Raw genomic sequence first — 20,594 nt, 5'->3', positions numbered from 1 at the left:
CGCTGTATGTTTCTGTCCCTTTGGATGTCCGTCTCCATTAGTCGCATATAAAGTGTTTCATCAGTCGTGTTGAAAACAGGCCGTCGCTTAAGTGAGCGTAAACGTGAAAAGACACCGGTACGCGCATCCACGCACACACACAAACACAGCGTCTCAGCCACGGCTTTACGAGCCTCCCGCCGCCGCTTTAGTCTAATCCTTGCCATTTTAATGGGCTTCTGGATCCTCTAAAAGAGAAACCTTTGGCAGAGAGCGAGGCTGGAGCGCTGCACCTCGCCCATCTCTCACCTGAGGACTTGATCCAGTCTCTCATTCGAGGCGTTTGCGCATCTGTATGCGTTTTTGTTGCCGTACGTGTGTGTGTATGTGTGTGTGTGTGTACGTATCCAGATCCGGGACCTTAATCTGTGGTGATGATGACCCAGTTTTGCCCCCCGCCCTCAGCCGCCGGTCGCCAAGGAGACGCTTCACCCTCTCATCCCTGATCGGAAGCATCGCACGCCGGCAAAGGTTAATCCACGGACACGCCAGCACACATCGATTGTGCGAACACGCTTAAACTCTTAGGAAATGTGAAGGAAAACAAACAAATAAAAAATGAAGGTTTTGTAGCTTGAAAGGAAAGGCCCAAATAAATATGACTTCTTTCTCAGAACACAGGCACAAGGACAACTTTGATGTAAACTCATGCAAACCTATCCCGTCATGATCGTACACTCGCGCGCTCCCTCTCCCTGAAACACCTGCACTTTTGAATTTGCACGTGCTCGCAAAGCTCGGCTTTAATGTGCGACGGGAACAATTCACCAAAGCTTCTGTTTCGTCTAATCCCGACTGGACACCCTGCCGTGTACAGGGGTATGATCAAACTGAGAGAACATCTCCAATATGACTCGTCTTATTCACAAAATCTGTCAATACCGACGGCTTAACCTACGCACACCTCCACACACACACACACACACACGCCAACACCCCCCCACCCCCACCCCACACACACACACGCATCACCACCACCACCACCACCACCACGCCCTCCACGCAGCAATTTATCCGACGAGCCGCTAATCCCACTGGCCCAGATTTGGTGCACAGTCTGCTCCACACGATGTTACGTTGTCACATCACCGCCCCAACGACGAACACATATATTTACCCCCCCCTCCCCACTTCAGGCTGAATCACGTGACCCCCTCCAAGAGTCATGTGACTCAGGAGCTACTGCACCTGTGACCTACTGTACAGGCCAGCAGCAATGTGGGATAAGAGCCTTTTGCCGTCTACAGTGTGCAAGAGCACCGTGAGTCACAGTGTGGAGGAAATGCAAAGCAGTGTAGGCTCATCATCTCCATCATCATCATCATCACTGCAGAGGTGGTGGTGGTGGAGGTGGTGGGGGGAGCATCTCCCTGCTGTCAGTGGGTCACATATATATATATATATATATATATATTTATGTATATGTATGTATTCATGCTCTGTCTATTATTTTTGTGCCTGTGACTGTTCGCATGTGCCGAGATTTGAAATGACGCCCGCCTCCGAGCTTTGTGCATCGCGGTGTTGCCACGGCAACAGGTCCTCTCGACGACGACTGATTCCGACACATCAGAGTAGCCGTTGGGCTGAGCTTCAAATGCTCGCACGGAGAACAAGGAAAAGACAAATATGAAAGCAAATGTCAGGGCCGCGAGGTGGGTGTATGGAAGACACACACTTGACTGTGCGGTATTATGAAACAAACTCAATTGTAACGCCACTATAAACCAAGAACAACCATTTCATAATAGTGAGCAACATTTAATTTTCAATTAAGCTCAGGTCTTCGTGTTATACACCTAATCATCATCTCTCTAGTAGCTGCACCCACACAGGTTCATCGGTTCATAGCCACAACTTGTGCCGTAAAAGCTAAAAGCAAGGCGCTTCACATTAGCGTGGGGAATGGATGGCTGAAGACAAGCAGAGGGAAGACATTTAATGCTAGCATTTAAAAAACAAAACAGAGGATGGAGGCTTTTGTAGCTTATTATCTGTTTTGTTCTTTTTATTTTGTCAAACACCTCCTGAAAAAGACAAGCAATGCTTCTAAAACAGCTACTTTGTTAGCAACCTAGCTAGGACGGGCTAGACATGTGTTAACTTTCCTTCTAGCTAACTAGCTAGCTAGCTTGTTGGCTACTCAAACAAATTATGTACAACCCTGAGCAATTTCACTATAGAGGAACGTCAGAAAGGTGCTTTGAGTGCTCAGTGACTGATTAGCAGTAGCATGTTAGCATTTAGCAGGGTTTGCTCGTTAAAGATTACAAGTTATCTTAACGAAGGCATGCAGAATGCAAATTTATCAGGGCTTTATCTATATCATATGACAATACTCGACTGTTCTGAACGTGTTGAAAGTGATAACTCGCACTAAGCACACCTTCTCTTAAGCTAACATAAATGAAAGAACATGGCTGTTAAGCTAACTGCATTATTGGAGGTGGAACAAACTCTTTGTATTTTTCTTAAAGCAACATTTTATTTGCCTGCTTTTATTTTCAGTCTCAATTTCAGGCTCAATAAGGAAAACATTTAACGTGCTATGAGGCTAATGTGCAGCATAACGGACCCTGGTTAGTGTTTTGTTCATAAACACATCCAAATATTCAATAATACATTTAAAGATGTGATGCCTAAGTGGTATCAGCTGCTCCAGTCTGGCAAACTCAAGATTAAAAAAGGCACTAATTCTTATTAGTATTAGGCTGTTCCTAATAATATTAGCAAATACTGCTGTTTAAGTGTGCGCTGCTATTCTAATCAGGCCAACGGATGGTTCCACTTTCCTCCTTTTCCTTCCCCCAGCTGAGTGATCATTTATTCCTTCAGAATAAAACAATCTTTTAAACTCCGAGGCCTTTGAAGTCTGTCTGCTTGACGGCTGCTACGTTCGGTATCCATTCTGCAGATCAGCGCGTTGCAAATCCACAGGAGAGGATGCAAGAGGACATGAGTTTCCACATGCAGCCAAGAAGCAGAAAAAAAAAGAAAAAAAAAAACGAGCACAAAGGCCGAATTCACGACGGAGGGCCCACGGTGGGGGGAGGCGGGTCAGAATAATGATGGAGACAATGAGCGGGGAGATGATGAGAGGAGCAGATGCAGATGAAAGATGGGATGATGATGCTGACGATGATGAGACGAAAGTAGCAGTTTTTCAGGGGGGATAACAGGCGAAACGGTGGAGTTTTAGGAGGAGAAGTTTACGATGGCTTCCTGCAGAAAAGTGGCTCCGGTTCCCCATCGCAGTAAATCATGTCATTGGGCTACATCCTGCCTGTTCTCAACTTCTCACCAGCCTAAAGGCGATAAACAGGCCTGCTGCCTTATTGGAAACAGATGTTATGAATGGAAACCAGGAGAGAAACAGAGTAAAAAAAGACCCAGATGATGAAGGAAAACGCTAAGATAAAATCTTTTCTGAAATGTTGGTAGCTGTGTTCTAGCAGTGGCCTAATGAGATCATTATTGATTTCAGGTCAGTAAAGCAGAAAATGAACGGCCTCATAAACAAATTGGAAAGCTGAGATCAAACTTGTGGTCTCGGTCATGAGACATAAGGTTCATTCAGAGTGCTGCGGGACACAGACTCCTAGACGAGTCGTGTTTATTATAAAATGACTGCAATATGTTTCGTGTTCAATTTCCTGTCACTTTTCTTTAAATTTTCTATAGTTTCTCAACTGTGCAGAAGACACCCATATTGTCCTGTATGGTTTGTTCTGCCTTTTTATGGTTGAGGAACTCCTATTATCAATGTCAACAACCATCGCTGTGTACCCATCAATTAATACTGTATACCACACAGAAACATCGGGGTATATAACCTTTTGGATGTTATCAATTGAGGTCAGACTAGGTTGGCTCTATGCAACCTTTTTTTTAAAAGGTTACACGCTGCATCAATGCTCCCCTATTAAGGTAGGGACATACCAAACCAAAGCAGCCTTGACTGAGGCTGACGGTGACGTGTCCTCTCTCATTGCTTGTTGTGTGGACCAAAGCTTTGCACTTAGACTAAACCGCAAACAACACCAAACAACAGAAGAGGTCGTATTAGCTAGGAGGCAAAAAAAACAAGGACGGCGAGAAAGATTCACCTAGGGTTGGACACCGGAAAATGGCCAACCATCGGCTTGGTGTGTGAGTTAAAAGTACACAACCATTATTGATTTTCTGTCAAATGTAAAGCCCAGACCACATAAAGTGATAAGTTCAAGCTCATCGCTTTGATGCTGGCAGTTGGTCGCCAATGGATGTCCCTGGCTCCATCCAAGGCTCCTGCCCCAGATGTTTCTGAGTGAAGCACCCGGGCATAAAATATCGCTAGTGTATGAACAAAGCCTGGTCTTTTAACCATCAAGGCTTTCTCTTTGAAAAGAAAATACCGTCATTGACACCATTGCTCTGTCTGGGTTCACCCAAGGCTTTGGTGGCAGGGAACCAAAATTGCGGACGGTGTTTCCTTGCGGTAAATGTTTCCCAAAGTTTTGGGGTAGTCAACTATCACGCGCTCCTATTGGTCGCCGTCTCAAAGTTGAGATTAGTTCAAGTAGGCCCAGTTTTTTATGTTTTATTTATGTGCTTGTCATTGCTTTAACTCGCCAAATCTTTCCATCCTTACCTTTCCAAGGCCTCTTGTTGCCGCATTGGTATGCTAGTTTGCTAGTTTCTTCTTGTTTATACACTTAACTCACTACTCCGCCATTGCTGGAGTTTGTTTTAACGATATCTACACAAAACCAATGGATTAAATAACTGCCAATCTAAAAATAACTTAAAAATAACTTCCCTTCAGCTGATAAATATCACGCCGTTTCCTGTGTTTTGTAGCCCGGGCCTCAGTAATCGCAACATAAGAGAGCAACAAAAATAACTCGATCCCAGTGAGATTACCTAACCGAATGAAACTAAGAAATAATAATACCTCTGCGCTCTCTTTTTTTGGCAACGTGCACTCGCATTTACACAACAACAAGCTTGTCCAACCCGATTAATCCACGGCCACGGAGCGGATCACTCCCTCTTTAATCCAATCAGCATCAACTCTCACATGAGGAGCTGACACGGGGATGATGAGGTGAGACTTCATGCGCGGCCACGGTCAGGGAATCTAAAGAATGTGGAACTTGCAGCGGGAGAAGTGAGTGACCAAGCACACAGAAGGATAAAAAAAAATAGTTATTTTGAAATAGAGCCCGTGTTTTGTCGAATGCCTTTTAAAGTTCATGGATACGCAGAGTACGCAGTCTTTGCACATGCGTTCTCTTTGGAGTACACACCAGTTGTGCAGACGCGCGGTGCGTCAAGAGCCACCAGAGAGCTGACATGCGCCATATCTGACTGGAAAAAGTGACTATAAGTCCCAGAAGGGTGCAAAACATTCAGAGTGTCCGCTACGCGCGGAGCGACCAGAAAAGGTCCGCGCGGCATCCAAATGCAAATATGAGAAATTCATTATTTTTTTTACATATATCGGAAGCATGCACAAACAAAAGGGAGAGGAAAATATAAATGTAGATTCCCTACCCATTTTTTTTTTAGCTCCTGTGGAAACTGGCACGCAGACAAAAAGTGACTAAGATGATGTCCACAGGTTGTCCGAAGGGGGGCTGCACGCAAACAACTGGACGTCCCGTTTTGGAATCGGGGAGGAGGGGGAGAGGAGGAGGAGAGGGGGTGACGTCAGGGCTTGAAATGGATCATTAATCCAAGCGCACGAGACGAGCGTCCCCCTCCCCTCCCTCCCTCTTTCCCTCCTCCTCCTCGCGCGTTATGAAGCATCACGCCGCGCGCTTTTATTCGAGGCGTCTTTAAAATGTAAAAGTTTCTCCATGTATTGCGCATGCGCGTTAGGACATCATTTGTCGTTCGCTTATTTTTTTCTAATAAATTATGGAACAGCTAGACAAAAATGGGCAAAATATTGACTTTTAAGATGAATCAGAAACAGAAATGCTTTGTTTTTGTTCTATATAGTGGACAGTGGTCAGCATTAAAAAGAATTTCAAGTAAAATAAAACTGATAAAGTGAAAAATAGATATGCAATTACCTTACCATTAAATATAATCATAGTTTTAGTCATCTTCTTTGCAGACTATTTTATTTTAAGAGGTGTTTTAAGCTCAGCTTTAAAAAAAAGATTTAAAAAAAGCAAAGAATAGAATAAATACAAATCTCTTTTTCAGAAGCTTCACTTTATCTGAATTAAGAAACACTTCATAGTCAAATAAGCAGTGATTGAGATAATAAAATGTGAAGGCTGGATGCAGTTGAATGAAAGAAATCACATATCCAGACACAGAACACTTTATTACAAACAGAATTTATATTAAAACACGCACGAATGCCGTGCAAAACACAAGATAAAAGAGACTAAACGAAATCCCAAAGCGGAATCGAAGAGGCTCTGTTTTGGAGCGGCCGCGCAGGAGGGACTCTGAACAGAGGAGCGGGCTGGGGATGCGTTTCCGTGGCTAAACTAAGTCGACAGGCATAAGAGGAGCCGCTGCAGCATGAAACATCACCCGAGCCGGAGGGGGAAACGGATTAGGACGGATACACGGGCACGTGTTGTTTGAATACATTTGCATCACCTGCAGCACGCTCCTTCTGAAACCTCTGACTGCTTCTCTGTCTCGCTGCTGACCGCGTTCCTAGATATCTGCGCAAAAAAACAAAACAAAAAACAACACCTGGAACACGTAAGCGCCAGGCCCGCAGCCGCTACAGCTTCAGCGGGATGACAGGCCAGTACTTGGGCTGCTTGAGGTCACAGTTCCTGTCGAAATTGAGCTGCATCGCCGCCTCCATGGCCAGGATCTTGGCCGCGTCGCCGCCGTACAGCTTCTTCATCTCGGCCGCGCGCCTCTCGCCGGGTCTCTCCGAGGGGGGGCCCGCGCTGCCTCGCCAGGAGACGCTGTGCAGGTCCTGGTCGGCCGGCACGTGGCTCTCCTGCTCGGCCTCCATCTCCTGCTGCTTCTCTGCAAGGGCAGCAGCGCTTTTTAGACTTCAGAACGGTCACCACAACACAGGAATCCACTGTCAGCACTTACTCCGCTCCTCCCTGTGCCTCTCGGTGTGAGCGAAGTACTGCCGGAGCTCCTCGCTGATCTCCATGTTGGAGACGTCGCACTCGATCTCGCCGTCCGAGCTGCTCTCCCCGTCTCCGTCCTCCGCGCAGTGCCAGTCGGCGTAGCGCCGGCGGCCGCCGGGACGCTGCTCCTGGTGGGGGCGGGGGCGGGGGCCCGGGCCGCGGGCGGCCTCCAGGGCCTTCCGGTAGGCGCGCCTGTGCTTCTGGTGCCAGGCCATGGCCTGCTGGTAGTGCTGCCAGTAGCGGCCGTACACGGGACTGGAAAACCAGGACATGACTGCGCTTACGTCCTCCTGCCAGTGTGAAGAGTCAGAACAGGTGAGTTTAAAGGTAACACGAGCTGTGAATTTGTCACTTCCTGTGTCGTAACATCTGGGCACCAGGTGTCCCCAAACGAGGACCAGCTCCTCTCCTGTGTTGCTATGGATACGACATAATCACGTCTGCTTACCATGACTGGAGGTGACCTAATCACCGCTGGAGCCTCTCGTTAACTTTAGAAACGTTATGTCGTCCGCAAGCCTGCAATTTAAGCACGTGAACTAGCGTTAACAGGCAGCGAAGACAAAGTAAATAAGACACACGCTGACATCTGCAAAGCAAAGATGGACGCCTTTGAACTACAAAGTGAACACGGAGCGGCCTGTCGCGCCGTTAATGTGCACCGGAAACGGTTTAATATTTTAATATGTCCCGTTATTGGACATTTACCTCTCTGTTGTCAACTTGTTTGGTGCCTCATGATGCTTCCTCCAAGAGGGTTTCCCAGCAGCCTTTGCGCCACAGGAAAAGAAGAAGAAGAAAAAAAAGCTGCCGGCTACTTGGTGCCACCCAGTGGATACTGCGCGGAAATGCATGAATGTTCATTTATATATTTTCTTATTTCCAACTTTGTCTACAAAAAAAAAATCACAGCATGAACCTGTGCACTCATGTCCCAGAAAAAAAAGTGTATTTATTTGAATAAAGCAATAAATAAAATATGTTTTATTTTATTGGAAACTTTCCATTCATATTCCATTACACCGTTTATATATGACCATTTCTATTATTTTGTTATCATATGGCGATAACAAAATTGTTTGTGTATGTTTACACACAGAATTTATATTTACACACACAATTTCATTACCGTCACACATTTTTTATTCTTATTTTTTTAATCTATTTATTTATTTTTTCAATTTCACTCTTTCCAACAGTGGTTTTATTTTGAAATCTACCTAATTTCTGATCAACACTTAGGGTCACCTGCTGTTGTCGATGAATGGTGCATTTAACTCGCCGCAGGTGTAAGCTTTTGCGTTTTGTTTTCTAAGTTTGTTTTAATAGCCAAGACGTTAAAACGTTTCCCACTATGGTAGTTTATAAAACGTAGACTTATAGAGAGGTATAGGTAGCTAGCTTAGATAAGAACTGAAATGAACTGTCGTATTTTCTGGAATACCAGGTAACGCCAATCACCTGAGCTCAGCTACTCTTGACGTTTTACTCTTCATCTAATCAATTAGAGCTTGGAGTTTAAGAGGCAATGGCAGAAAAGAGGCAAACAAAAAAAGACTGTTTTACATAGTTTTTGTTTTGTTTTTGCCATGAAGCTTCTGTTTGTGGATAGATGGCCACCTAACTGCAACAGGTAATTTACATCCAGGTGTTATTATTAAAATACATTGCATGACCATTACTCCAGAGTCTGATCTTTATGCTCCCTAGCAAATATAAGTCATTTTTTTCTGGTTAGCCTCACCGATTAGTGGTTTTCTTAAGGCTGCACAGCTGTTCAGTCCCAATCCCTTGAGTTCCCTTTGTATTGTACATAAGGAAATGCTCTTGCTTTCACTATTGAACACAGCCCTGAGTTCTACTGATGTTTTCTTCCATTTGATTTCACCAAACGTTGAATCAATCAGGATTTTTTTTTCTCGGCCACATGGTTTCTGCTTCAATCTCCTTAGATGTTTTCTCTGCTTTATGCTTGCCAATGATTTGACCCTTCTCAAACATATTTTCCACGACCACGGTATGTGTCTTTCCACAGTAATTACTCAGCAGGAATCTCCTACCTATTTACTTAGCTAAATCCAGGTGGCGACTTTTTATTTTTATTAAGTTTTTTTTTTTTCATGATGACCAAAATGTAAGTAGAAATGAAACAAAACAGACCAGATAGTTTTCAGGTAGCTAGCATTAGCACCTTATTATTATATTAGTTTTAGCTAGCATGATTTTCTAACTGACATCAGTGGTCATATCTGTCTGCTTAACTGTTATTTCTGTAGCACTTAACTAGAGCTTATTTAACACTACGTGTAATTATCTATAAGATAATTAGCTTAATGCTTAATTTTTTAACAGGTCAATACATTTCTGCTTGACTCCTTTTTTAGTTTCATATGACATGGTTTAATATACATGTATTCATGGCACACTGTATTTAATTGTTGCGTGGATTTATTCCAGTCGCTTGTTTGGAATCGACCACGGATTTCCAAAATGCAAAATAGCACAACATATGAGTGAGGACGCTTCCATATGTCAGGGAATTAATGAAAATTATTATTCGAGTGCTGGGAGACATGTTTTACTGTGTATCTGGGTCATGTTTGGCTCCAGGCTTCAAGGGTTTCTGGGGTTTCGGAGGAAATGCAAAAAGACAGATGTGTCTTTTCAAAACACACCAAGTCCAACACTTTCTCCTGAACAACACGGATATTATTAAACACGCAGTTCATTTCTTTTGTGAATATTGCTCTGACAGCAGTGATTTTTGGTGAAGATGTTATCATGGTCGTAGAATTTAGTGAGTTTAACACGTACCGTCTCCTTCCTCTAGCTTTGATGAAGAAGCGAAACTAGTTGTTTGACACTGTCCCAGACACCACTTCAAGCAAGCATGCTCACAAGCGGTGAGCTACGTAAAAACCACAGAGTTCGGACCAAAGATGAAAATCAGAGATGCAACAGATTGCATCCGAAAACGCACACATCACCACCACAACTCGGTGTGCGTAATGATTTTTCTGGTCAGACAAGTGTAACCCACATAATCTTTATATATAGAGATGGCAGCTGTTCTGAGATGTAAAACTATGATAAACACCGTTCCATTTCCTCTTTACTTCATGACTTGAATGTATTCAAGGGCGATCTCCTTCAGTAAGAGGTACTACACATATTACAATACCAGGAAACCGTATAGTTGTTTTTAGTTCTACATCCCTTAAACCTGGATCTATATGAGTCATTGTGTGAGCCCACATGTTTCTCTTTTATTTTTCATTTGTGTTGCTTTATTCAGGTACCTCCGCCCACTTTGACTGATTGCAGCTGAGGAACTAAGCTTTAGTCCGAGAGCAGACACAACGAGGACCACTTCCTCCTTGAAGTGGGGCCTAGTAGCACCTAGTAGCAATCAGGACCTGGCCCAGTTCCGGGAGTTCTCCCAGGAAACTATTTGCCACTGATAATAACGTGATATAGATATCAGAGAAATTTATTCCTGAGTTTTAAAGAAGAGAGAAGACAGAGAGAAGAGAGAGAAGTCTTGAAAATATTAGTTGTGGACATACCTAGAAAAAGAAAAGCACATCTAAAGTTTCGGGCTCAAGTGTGACATCCTGTCTGATGTAAAGCCTGCCGAGGCACACCGCAGCTTAGTCCTCTGTGAGGTTCAAGTAGCAACTATCCGAGAAAAGAAAGTGTAATTTCAAATGCAACAAGCTGAGAAAGTAAGCGTATTTGTGTTTGTGTTCTAGTTTGTCTTTGTGTGTATAAATGCATCGCTTATAATGGACTTCCACAATTTTTGTTAACTATACCTACAGGTAATATTTCGATTCGACATGCAGCTTTGTTTGAGACTCAATATGGAAGGTAAGCTACCCTCTTTAATCTAAATATATTTTGCTTGTACATGTATCGGAAAAAAGAAGGATGCTTGAACTGAAACTGTCACTTTTCACCGAGAAAGGTTTTAGACACTTAGTGTTGATGGGAAGTTATTAGTGGTCGTGCCTTATACATCCTGTTCAGGCCACCTCACTCGTACACGTTTTTTCCACTTGCAGTTCGAGGTAGCCACATGACTGCGTCAACACTTACCTTCCTCCTTTCAGTAGAATTGACCGGTTTGTGGAGCGCTGCTGTTATTTGGACTTTTCTGCCATTATGAATCACGGGAAACAATGGTTTCTTCTACTTCTCCCCTTGTGTTGGTGCTTTGACACTGAAGGTACTGTATAGTATATTTACATTTTATAAACACATGTCTTAGTACTGTCTTGGTTTAGCCTTTAAACTGTTAAACTGGCATCTTATCATATCTAATTGCAGAGACTGTAGTGAAAACTCTTGGGGGGGCACCGGATGTCACTGCTGTGTGCTCCAATGCTACACTGCAAACCATCGTCCTGATAGTATGTAAGATCAAAACCAAGAGCAGAGGGGAGAGCTGCAGTGTCTTGTATCAACATGGACATGACTTCGAACACGGCTGTGACTCCCGGTTCACGCTTACGACAAATAATCAGACCGTGTTTCTCCGCCTGAGAGATTTAACGCCGCAGGACAGTGGAGTTTACACCTGCGAGTGTTCCCATGCTCGTGGAACAGATACCATGCATATCGATATCACTGTGGAAGGTACGTGTTTGTTGGCGTTTTCACAGCTTTCGTTTTGTACTTGTTTGTATTCGTCTCCTGAGCCAGAGGGAGAATAGTTTGAAGGTGAACTAAATGATCATTAGTATCCAATCCTGACGAGAGTAAGGCCGTGCTCAGTGTAGGAACCCTCCTGGACTTAACTCTGGTGGTGGGGATGAGGAGAAGAGAGTGCCAGAGAGTAGATGTGAACGAATGAAGTTAGGATCGTGTTCCTTACTGAACTTAATCTGAGCTTCTAAATATTGATGTGGAAAATATTTCATGACACTATCATTCATGTCTTTATTTCTCTATTATGTGACTTTTGTATTATTTTGTTTTAACAGATGAAGAGGCCAGCGCGTCTTTCATGACAAGACTCATTTTTATCACCACTTTTACAGCACTTATCATTGTGACTGGAGTTGTTCTTGGACTTATCCTGTGGAAAAGTCATTGCCGGTGATTTTTTTTAAATACCTCCTACTCAAAGTACTTGTGTGTTTCTAGGGCCTTGTATTTCCAGGAAATAGTTGTTTTACACTTGAAGCGTCGGCATTCAGTTCACAATCTCACCACTAGATGTCATGGCATCACAGGCCTTGAAATGGAGGCAGCTGGTGTTTTGAGAAAAATGCTGCAATTTAGAATATTCAATTTTCTCACAGCAATGAGAGTCCTGTTGCAAAGCATAAAATGACTCTGCGTTAATGAGTTAGTGGATGAATGGATGGATGGACCAGCATTTTAAGCAATCAAGTGTTATTTTTAAGGTTGTTAAAATTCTGGAAGTGATTTAGAAAAGAAACCAATGACCAACACAGGCACACTTTAAGTATCATTTTACAAATTGCTGCATCAGCTGTAGCTACTCTAAGTAGTTTATCCTGTGTTATTTCACTGATATGAACAAATACACCTCCAATATCCCCTCTTTTTTTCAGAAGTCATGCAAGGTCGAGTCCAAATGGATTATCTGTAAGTGAAACCCCCTCAGTGTACAGTATTCTGTTTTACCCGTGACAACTCGATATGAAGTCACTTTATTATTTGCAGTTTTACATACTAGACATTTGCTTATAGATATTAAGCTTGTGGTCTCGTCCCAAGCAACATAATAAACTACAGCAGTAAAGGCATGTATTCCAGATCATTTAAGAAATCTGCTACCAAGTAACTAAAGTCACAGAAAAATGGGCTCAGTCCAACTAAGAATACCATGACAACCATTTCACACATGGTATAAGGTATTAAAATGACAAGGAAGTAGCTATTTCTGAGAAACCAAATTGTGTGTCCCACTGATGCATATGCATTTGAATCATATGAGAAACTGTTTGCAGAGGAGCTACCTTTCATCAAGAACAAGCAACTGTTCCTTCAGGTCGGGGCTGAAAGTTTTAGTGTCAGTATGAATAAGATTTCTAGAGGGTTCTTCCCATTTTCAGTCTAATTTAATGCTAACATTTTATTCTATGGCATGATCTTTAATTCATTCTTTAATTAATTCTTTGGGGGCCAGACTGTGAATTTATTTACTAAGCTTAATATAACTTATAACCAATTTACTGGTTATCTTTTATATTCCTGATTAATATTATTTCGCAAACTTTGGTCATCTCTTTAGAATGAAGACAACCCAGACGACCAATACACAAGCCTCAGGCAACCACAAGGTGATCTGTACCATATCCTCGAGTGCCATCAACACAAAGCACATGACAAGATGCCACATTCAGCCTACAGCCACAAAGCCACTGCCAATTTGGAGCAAGAACTAAGCAGAAAAGCTGAAACAGAGACTGACCATATGTGTGAAATCTATGAAAACATTTAACCCAAGTGTCAAGACATGTGTCCAGTTGTTGTGAGAGTGTTAAAAATAACTTTGTTGCTGATGCTGGTTGCAGACTGAGATTGTTTACAAGAGAAGGAAAGACACTCAAACTGAGCAGACAGGGTGTTAACTAAAATGTCCGTGTGTGTTTCATAAATAGTTGTGGTTTATCTGAATGGTGAGATATAAATACATAATATAAAGAAAGTGTTAAAACTCTTATCATTATTAGTAATGTGCACTTACGATGACACTACGCAGAAACAAGACTTAAGATCCAGTTACTGTTATTCACAGCCATCGGCTATAAAGTGATAATTAGCTTACTAATTGCTTAAAGATGTAACACACAATTGTAAAATTTATATTAAACAAATGAAACTGTGCAAAATGAACATCTTTTTGTTTTATTTGTGACTGTGTTAGTGTGTGGAAACATGATTATCTTAACCAAGCCAAGAATGTCAAAGATTTCTACATTTTGACACAGAACTGAATTTATTGTAATTACCTTCCCTTGCTTTTTTCTTATTTTGTTTAGGTGAGGTCTGTTCTATTCAGCTAAGCCACACAAATGGACAATTTCTAATTATTTGCTTTTGTGCTTCAATCACCCAACAGATAAGAAATGGAACACATGACCACAGCACTGTACACAGTAATACGTTGTTACTACTGTAACTTTTACCAGTGCTTTTAATGTCAGAATCGTTACTTTGGATCATGTGTTCTGTTTCAGGAAGTGGGACACACTGAGTGAGACGGGGCTTAAAGTTTTACATATATGGTATGAGGGGGTGGCACAGTGGCTTAGTGGTTAGCACTGACGCCTCCCAACGAGAAGGTCGACCTGCTGGCGACCATGGTTCCGTGTCCTTGTTTTTTATTTGTGAATGTGTTTTGAGTTTCCTATTTTATTTCGTCAAGTTTCTTGGTTTCCTGTCTGTTGTACCTCCTCATGTTTTCCCTTGATTGCTCATTGGTTTCTCCTGGTGTGATTGCCCTCATTAGTTTCACCCCTGTCTTGTCACCCCTGCCATATAGCCCTGCCTTTCCCCCTTGTTCTCTGTCATGTTGTTTTAGTCTTCAGTTTCTGTCTCCTTGTGATTGTCCTCATTTTCCGCCGTGAGTTTTGTCCCTGTGAACCTTTCACTGTGTTTTTTTTGTCCCTCTGCCTTGTTTCTGTGATCTTGTGTTTTTCTTTGATTTTTTGATTTTTCCTGTCGCTGGCATCAGCTTTAGTTTTGTTCATTAACTTTAATTTATTCATTAGTTTATTTTGAACCTCGGCCTCATCATCTCGACCACCATCCCATGACAGAATGATGCGACCACAGAATTGGCCCAGCGGACTATATCTACTTTGAGGCCATAGAAAGGAGGTGAGTGAGTTCTTATTACTATGAATAAATGTTGTACCTCAAACTTTGGCTCAGGCCTGAGACCATTTTCGGGCACTTGTCCAGCCCTGAGGGCACCAACTAGGAGTGCCTTTACTTTCGTTGAATAAATGTATTTATTTTGAACCCTGGCCTCGTCTCCACCACCATCCCATGACAATATTGCTAATCTCTTCAGTTCCACAAATTTATTACTTCATTTGCCCATTCACATGTAATAGTTTGCCACTTGAACTGCTTGTCGTCTTGAATTTAACCCAACACCCCTAAATCCAGTTTGAGTAGTCTCTTCCTCATTTCTTTCTGTTGACAGTTCATCTGTGTCTGTAGCTGGTGTCTTTGTTCCCCTGCCTGGATTCTTTGTTGTTGTGCAACAACCTGCTGTTTGACGCGTTTTTTTTTTTTGTTTGTTTTTTTCTGAAATTGAACTTTAACAAAAAATTCAAGTAGCCTATAAATGTGGCTCCTTGGCAGAATCTTTTTTTTTTTTTTTTCTTTTTTTGGTAACATAAAGGCACAAACCGAAACATCTTCCACTTCCTTTTTGACGTGTTCACACCAGCTCACATCTCTGCAAAAGCTGAGAGCCTGTGGTTTTAGCATGTGACGTAAAGCGCACTCTTCTTGCATATAATGTACAGTAAATCTTGAACTGCCAGCAGTCTTGTCCACTATGGTTACATGGAAAGTGTGGTTTGCTGTACTTCTGACTTCTTGCACTGAGAGTGAAGGTATTGTAACTACTTTTATATAAGCCGTTAATATTTCTTTCCCTAGTTTTCAGTGTTTTCTGTTGGTTCTATTTCATACATTCATAACACGCTAACTTATCTAACACTCAAGTCTGTTTCATGCTGAGCAGATTTCTGTTTTAATTGTCTGATTGCAGTGGTACATCAGTATCTTGAGAAGACCATTGGTAAAGAACCAGATGTCACTCCACTATGCACCAATACAACTGAGAATGTTATCATATTTATAATTTGTAAGATCAGAACTGAGATGAACCAGGGAGAAGAGTGTCGTCTGTTGTATCAATACGGACAAGACTTTGTACATGAATGTGACTCCAGATTCACACTAGTGAAGGAAAATCACACCATGTTTCTACACTTGATCAATTTAACACCAAAGGAAAGTGGGAACCACACCTGTGAGTGTACATATCTTAGTGGAACACACACTCTTCATCTGAATATCCATGTGAAAGGTAAGAGATTCGTGTACATAATTGTCTGGCTGGTTATATTCTGTTGTTTAATAGTGTCAACATGGATATGTATGTTTTATTTATAAATAAAATAAATAAAAAAAAGTGGTACACCTAAACCACTACAACCTTTGCTCGTGATAATACACTTAATATTAACAGAAGTTGTAATTCAGTGTTTCTAATCTAATTTTACGTGTCAACATTTAAGAAGATGAAGTCCAGGCGACGGCTACACATATTCCTCTCTCTTATGTTTATGTTGGAGTCACTATATTCATCATAGTAATTTGCATCATCCTGGGATTTGTCTACACAAAAAGGCGCCACAGGTAAGAGATGAATAAAATCTAATTAAGTTACTTTATTAGTCACACTTAAAAAAATTTCTGTTCCTTATATTTCATTTAATCAAATTGTTTGTTGTACTGTAAGAGATTTTGGGAGTTTTTTTTTTTTTTTTTTTTTTTTTTTTTTTTTTCTAAATCTAAATCACAAACTAACACAAGGGTGAGCAAGTACACAATTGGTAACAATTTATTTTTCTATGTCCAACAGAAGACAAACTGAACCAATAACCAGTCAACCAAACACGATACTGCCCACGGTAATATGCTGCACCTTCTGAACGTCACACTCTTGATTCTGCTTGTCTTTATAACTGTTATTTTGCAGGAAGAGGAGGCCATCGAGCCGTACAGCATCTTCATGCAGACGGAGAAAGGCCTTTATGCAACTGCAAGAATACACAGTTTAAAAACGAGGACTAAAAATGTGTCTAACACATAAATGATGATTTAGAACATTATTTTTCATGTATTTAATCCTTTGTGTGAGTTTATTTTTAAAAGAAGTGAACTCTATTGTAAAACTAATGCAAGTATAAAATAAAATGTGTGAAACTCTGTGATAAATCTTTTTCAGTTCTATCAGCATTTGAACTGTTCCGCAAACAACAACCGTTATTTACCTACTGTTCACAGTTTTAAAGTTCACAGCAACTTCTAATTTGGCCTTTGGCCGTGACGGAAGTTATTGTGGTCTGTCAGCAGTGACAGTTCAGCCGTGGTTCTTCTGGCATTGTGTGCTGACGTCAGAGCCACAGTACGAAACTCAACTTATTCCTATTTTATTCTGTTTACGAAGTTGTTGTGAAACTACTTAGATGTGTCGGTCTGTAAAGTTGAATTTCTAATGTCTTGTCTGTAAATTATTAGTTGGTTGGAGACTGACTAGTCCAACTATTGCTTGTTTGAGACACGCACATCAACTTGTACTTCTGCAGAAGTTGTGAATCTGAGGTTTTCACAGCACAAGTAGAGTGCAAAGTTGTGTGTGTGTGTGTGTGTGTGTGTGTGTGCACCCATAAACTACTAAACACTGTCCACCGATGTCTCACTGAGAGCTGCATTGTTTAGATGTCATTACAAGTATGTGTGGATGTAAACTGGTTTGTTCTGCTTCTGGGGCTAATGTTTCTCACTGACAGCGAAGGTATTTCAAAAGAACAATTTTTATTCAATTCATATTTTTATCATCTTGTTCTTAGTCGCCCTTTCTTGGGTTTAAAGAGATCATCAAGGAGGAAACATTCTAACTGGGGTGCATGCTAAAGGTAAGGCTAGCGAAGTAGTATTAGTGCTTGGTAGTAGGGCTAAGCCAATCTCTCGGTTGAAAGTCACACAGTTGCATGGTAGCTGCATAGAAGATGCTGGAATTCACTGATAAGCCTTCTAGAGGTGTCGTGGGACTAATTTAACAAAATATCTGGTAAGGGAGGTGCCCACTTGAAAACCCGAGTGATGGGCCACATACTGCCTATTGCCGTTGGCTAGGCTTTTAGCTGGTGTCTTCTTCGATTGCTAATTGGTAGCTTTTGTACAGGAATGTGAATCCAAGTGAAGGAAAATCAAACCATGTTTCTTCACTTGATCAGTTTAACACCAAAATAAAGTGGGACCTACATCTATGAAAGGTAAGAGATTCATCTATTCTATAAAATAGTTTTCACATGTTAATGTGTTAGTCTGGTTATTTTCCAGTGTGGTAACCTCAACATCAGTATGCCACTTGCACTGTATTTTAGGGAAAAAGGTGAAAGTAAATCATCAAAAAATGTGTGAAATTTGATTTTCCAAAATATCACTTATCTCATTCGTCCACATTCGTTTGACTTCATGTTCCTTGGTTGCAGTTTCGAGTCTCACCACTAGATGTCAACACATCAGAGGCCTAACTCTTAAAATGGAGGCAGCTGTTGTTGACAGTATATTGATAAAAACGCTGTAATTTAAGATATTCAACCGTTTTCTCACAGTAATGAGATTCTTGTTGCAAAACATAAACGACTCTGTGTTGATGGATGGATGGATGGCCCGGCAATCAATGCGAGCTGTTATTTTTAATGTTGTTAAATTCCTGGAAGTTATTTAGAAAAGAAACTGGTGGCCAAAACAGGCACACTTTAAGTATCATTTTACAAATTGCTGCATCAGCAGTAGCTTCTCTAAGTAGTTTATCCTGTGTTATTTCACTAAAATGCAACTCTTGTTTTCAGAAATCATACAAGGTCAAGTCCATATGGATTATCTGTAAGTGAAACCCCCATCAGTGTACAGTATTCTGTTCTGAACTTTACAACTTGGTATGAATTCACTTCATTATGTGCAGTTTTACATACTGTATATTTGCTTATAGATATTTAGCTTGTGTCCCATCCCTGCATATGTATTTAAACATATGAGAATCTGTTTGCAGAGGAGGTACCTTTCATCAAGAACAAGCAACTTTTCCTTCAGGCCAGGGCTGAAAGCTTTAGTGTCAGTATGAGTCAGATTTTTAGATTGTCCTTCCCAGTTTCAGTCGAAATTAATGCTAACATTTGATTATAAACTTTTAGTTATTTGTTTTAGAATGAAGACAACTAATACACAAGTGTCAGGCAACCAGAAGGTGACCTCTACCATATCCTTGAATGCCATCATCCTGAAACACATGACAAGATGCTACATTCAGCCTACAGCTACAAAGCCATTGCCAATTTGGAGCAAGAACTGAGCAGAAGAGGTGAAACAGAGACGGACCATAAGTGAGAAATCTATGAAAACATTTAACCCAAGTGTGGTTTCACATAAATAAATGATATAAAGAAAGTGTTAATTGGAGGCTTGTTAAAGAGCCATTTGGACAGCCAGACAGTAATGAGTTACAATAATCCAGCCTGGAAGACACAAATGCATGAACTAGTTTTTTCCGCATCACTTTGAGAAAGGATGTTCCTTATCTTGACGATATTACGCAGGTGAAAGAAAGCAGTCCTGGTCACCTGCTTTGTGAGAATTAAAGGACATATCCTGGTCAAATATAACACCAAAGTTTTTCACAGTAGTACTGGAGGCCATGGTACTGCCATCCAACGAAACCAGGTGATTAGATGATGATCTCTGACATGTTTAGGGCCAAATACAATGACTTCTGTTTTGTCAGAGTTTAGAAGTAAAATGTCTTTAAGATATGCTTGTAGTTCAACCAGCTGATTAGTTTCATCTGGTTACATGAATAAATATAGCTGAGTATCATCTGCGTAGCAATGGAAGTTAATGCTGTGCTTTCTAATAATATTTCCTGAGGGAAGCATGTATAATGTGAATAATACTGGTCCTAGCACAGACCCCTGATGAACTCCATAGCTTACTTTGGTGTATATATAGAAGAATTATTGTTTACATAGACAAACTGAATCTGTCTGACAGATATGATTCAAACCAGTCTAGTGCAGTTCCTGTAATCTTGATCACACTTTCTAGTCTCTGCAGTAAAATACCGTGATCAATAGTGTCAAATGCAGCACTAAGATCTAGTAGGATGAGTATAGAGACCAGTCCATCCTCTGAAGCCCTGAGGAGATCGTTGGTAACGTTAACCAGAGCAGTTTCTGTGCTATAATGAACTGTAAAACCTGACTGAAATTCTTCTAATAAACCATTCCTGTTTAAATATCTTACAAGTGATTGGCAACAACCCTTTCTAAAACTTTGGAAATGAAAGAAATGTTGGAAGATGGCCTATAGTTGTCTAAAACATCTGTTTTTTTAAGTTAAGTTTTAATTACAGCAGTTTCAAAATAATGGGGCACATATCCTGTTAATAATAAGTTTATCTGATTTAATGTGAAGGTATTAATTAACGCAAAAACCTCCTTGAGCAATTTTGTGGGATAGGGTCTAGCAGACAAGTTGATGGTTTAGATGCTTTAAGTGAGCTCAGGAAGATCAATTAGGAAGAAAGAATTTAAGTATTGACTGGGTCCTACAGAGGTTTCTAATGCCACAGTACTTGCATCTTTGGCAGCTGGAAGGATGCTATGA

General features: G+C 41.2%; 4 protein-coding genes across 5 annotated transcripts in view; 2 read left to right on the top strand and 2 right to left on the bottom strand.

The window, feature by feature from the left end:
* Positions 1-5,703, bottom strand: part of LOC125000561 (neuronal membrane glycoprotein M6-b-like) — a 31,978-nt gene extending 26,275 nt beyond the window's left edge. Inside the window, exon 1 of the mRNA XM_047576077.1 lies at positions 5,575-5,703. Coding sequence (XP_047432033.1) covers positions 5,575-5,578 — 4 coding nt within the window. The 5' untranslated portion in view covers positions 5,579-5,703. The remainder of the gene's footprint in view (positions 1-5,574) is intronic.
* A 636-nt stretch (positions 5,704-6,339) lies between these two features.
* Positions 6,340-7,939, bottom strand: gemin8 (gem (nuclear organelle) associated protein 8). The gene is made up of 4 exons (XM_047576111.1): positions 7,851-7,939; positions 7,591-7,661; positions 7,102-7,432; positions 6,340-7,029 (listed from the first exon to the last, which is right to left on the bottom strand). The coding sequence occupies exons 2-4, from the start codon at positions 7,591-7,593 to the stop codon at positions 6,773-6,775; spliced, it is 591 nt and encodes a 196-aa protein (XP_047432067.1). The 5' UTR covers positions 7,594-7,661; positions 7,851-7,939; the 3' UTR covers positions 6,340-6,772.
* Positions 7,940-10,443: 2,504 nt separating this feature from the next.
* On the top strand, positions 10,444-14,148 carry LOC125000566. 2 transcript variants are annotated; one of them, XM_047576083.1, is made up of 7 exons: positions 10,444-10,867; positions 10,964-11,012; positions 11,258-11,370; positions 11,472-11,780; positions 12,128-12,242; positions 12,725-12,758; positions 13,408-14,148. In XM_047576083.1, exons 3-7 carry the CDS (start codon positions 11,307-11,309, stop codon positions 13,615-13,617), a joined length of 732 nt encoding a protein of 243 aa, XP_047432039.1. In that variant the 5' UTR covers positions 10,444-10,867; positions 10,964-11,012; positions 11,258-11,306; the 3' UTR covers positions 13,618-14,148. The 2 variants fall into 2 exon arrangements, with proteins under 2 accessions (XP_047432039.1, XP_047432038.1); XM_047576082.1 differs by having other exon boundaries at positions 11,207-11,370.
* Positions 14,149-15,585: 1,437 nt separating this feature from the next.
* Positions 15,586-17,141, top strand: LOC125000575. The gene is made up of 5 exons (XM_047576104.1): positions 15,586-15,748; positions 15,907-16,227; positions 16,439-16,559; positions 16,786-16,834; positions 16,903-17,141. The coding sequence occupies exons 1-5, from the start codon at positions 15,691-15,693 to the stop codon at positions 17,014-17,016; spliced, it is 663 nt and encodes a 220-aa protein (XP_047432060.1). The 5' UTR covers positions 15,586-15,690; the 3' UTR covers positions 17,017-17,141.
* Positions 17,142-20,594: the final 3,453 nt, after the last annotated feature.

This window comes from Mugil cephalus, chromosome 23 (assembly GCF_022458985.1).
Source record: "Mugil cephalus isolate CIBA_MC_2020 chromosome 23, CIBA_Mcephalus_1.1, whole genome shotgun sequence".
NCBI lineage: Eukaryota > Metazoa > Chordata > Actinopteri > Mugiliformes > Mugilidae > Mugil > Mugil cephalus.
Note: the sequence above shows the minus strand (reverse complement) of the source record. Positions and strands in the feature narration are given on the sequence as shown.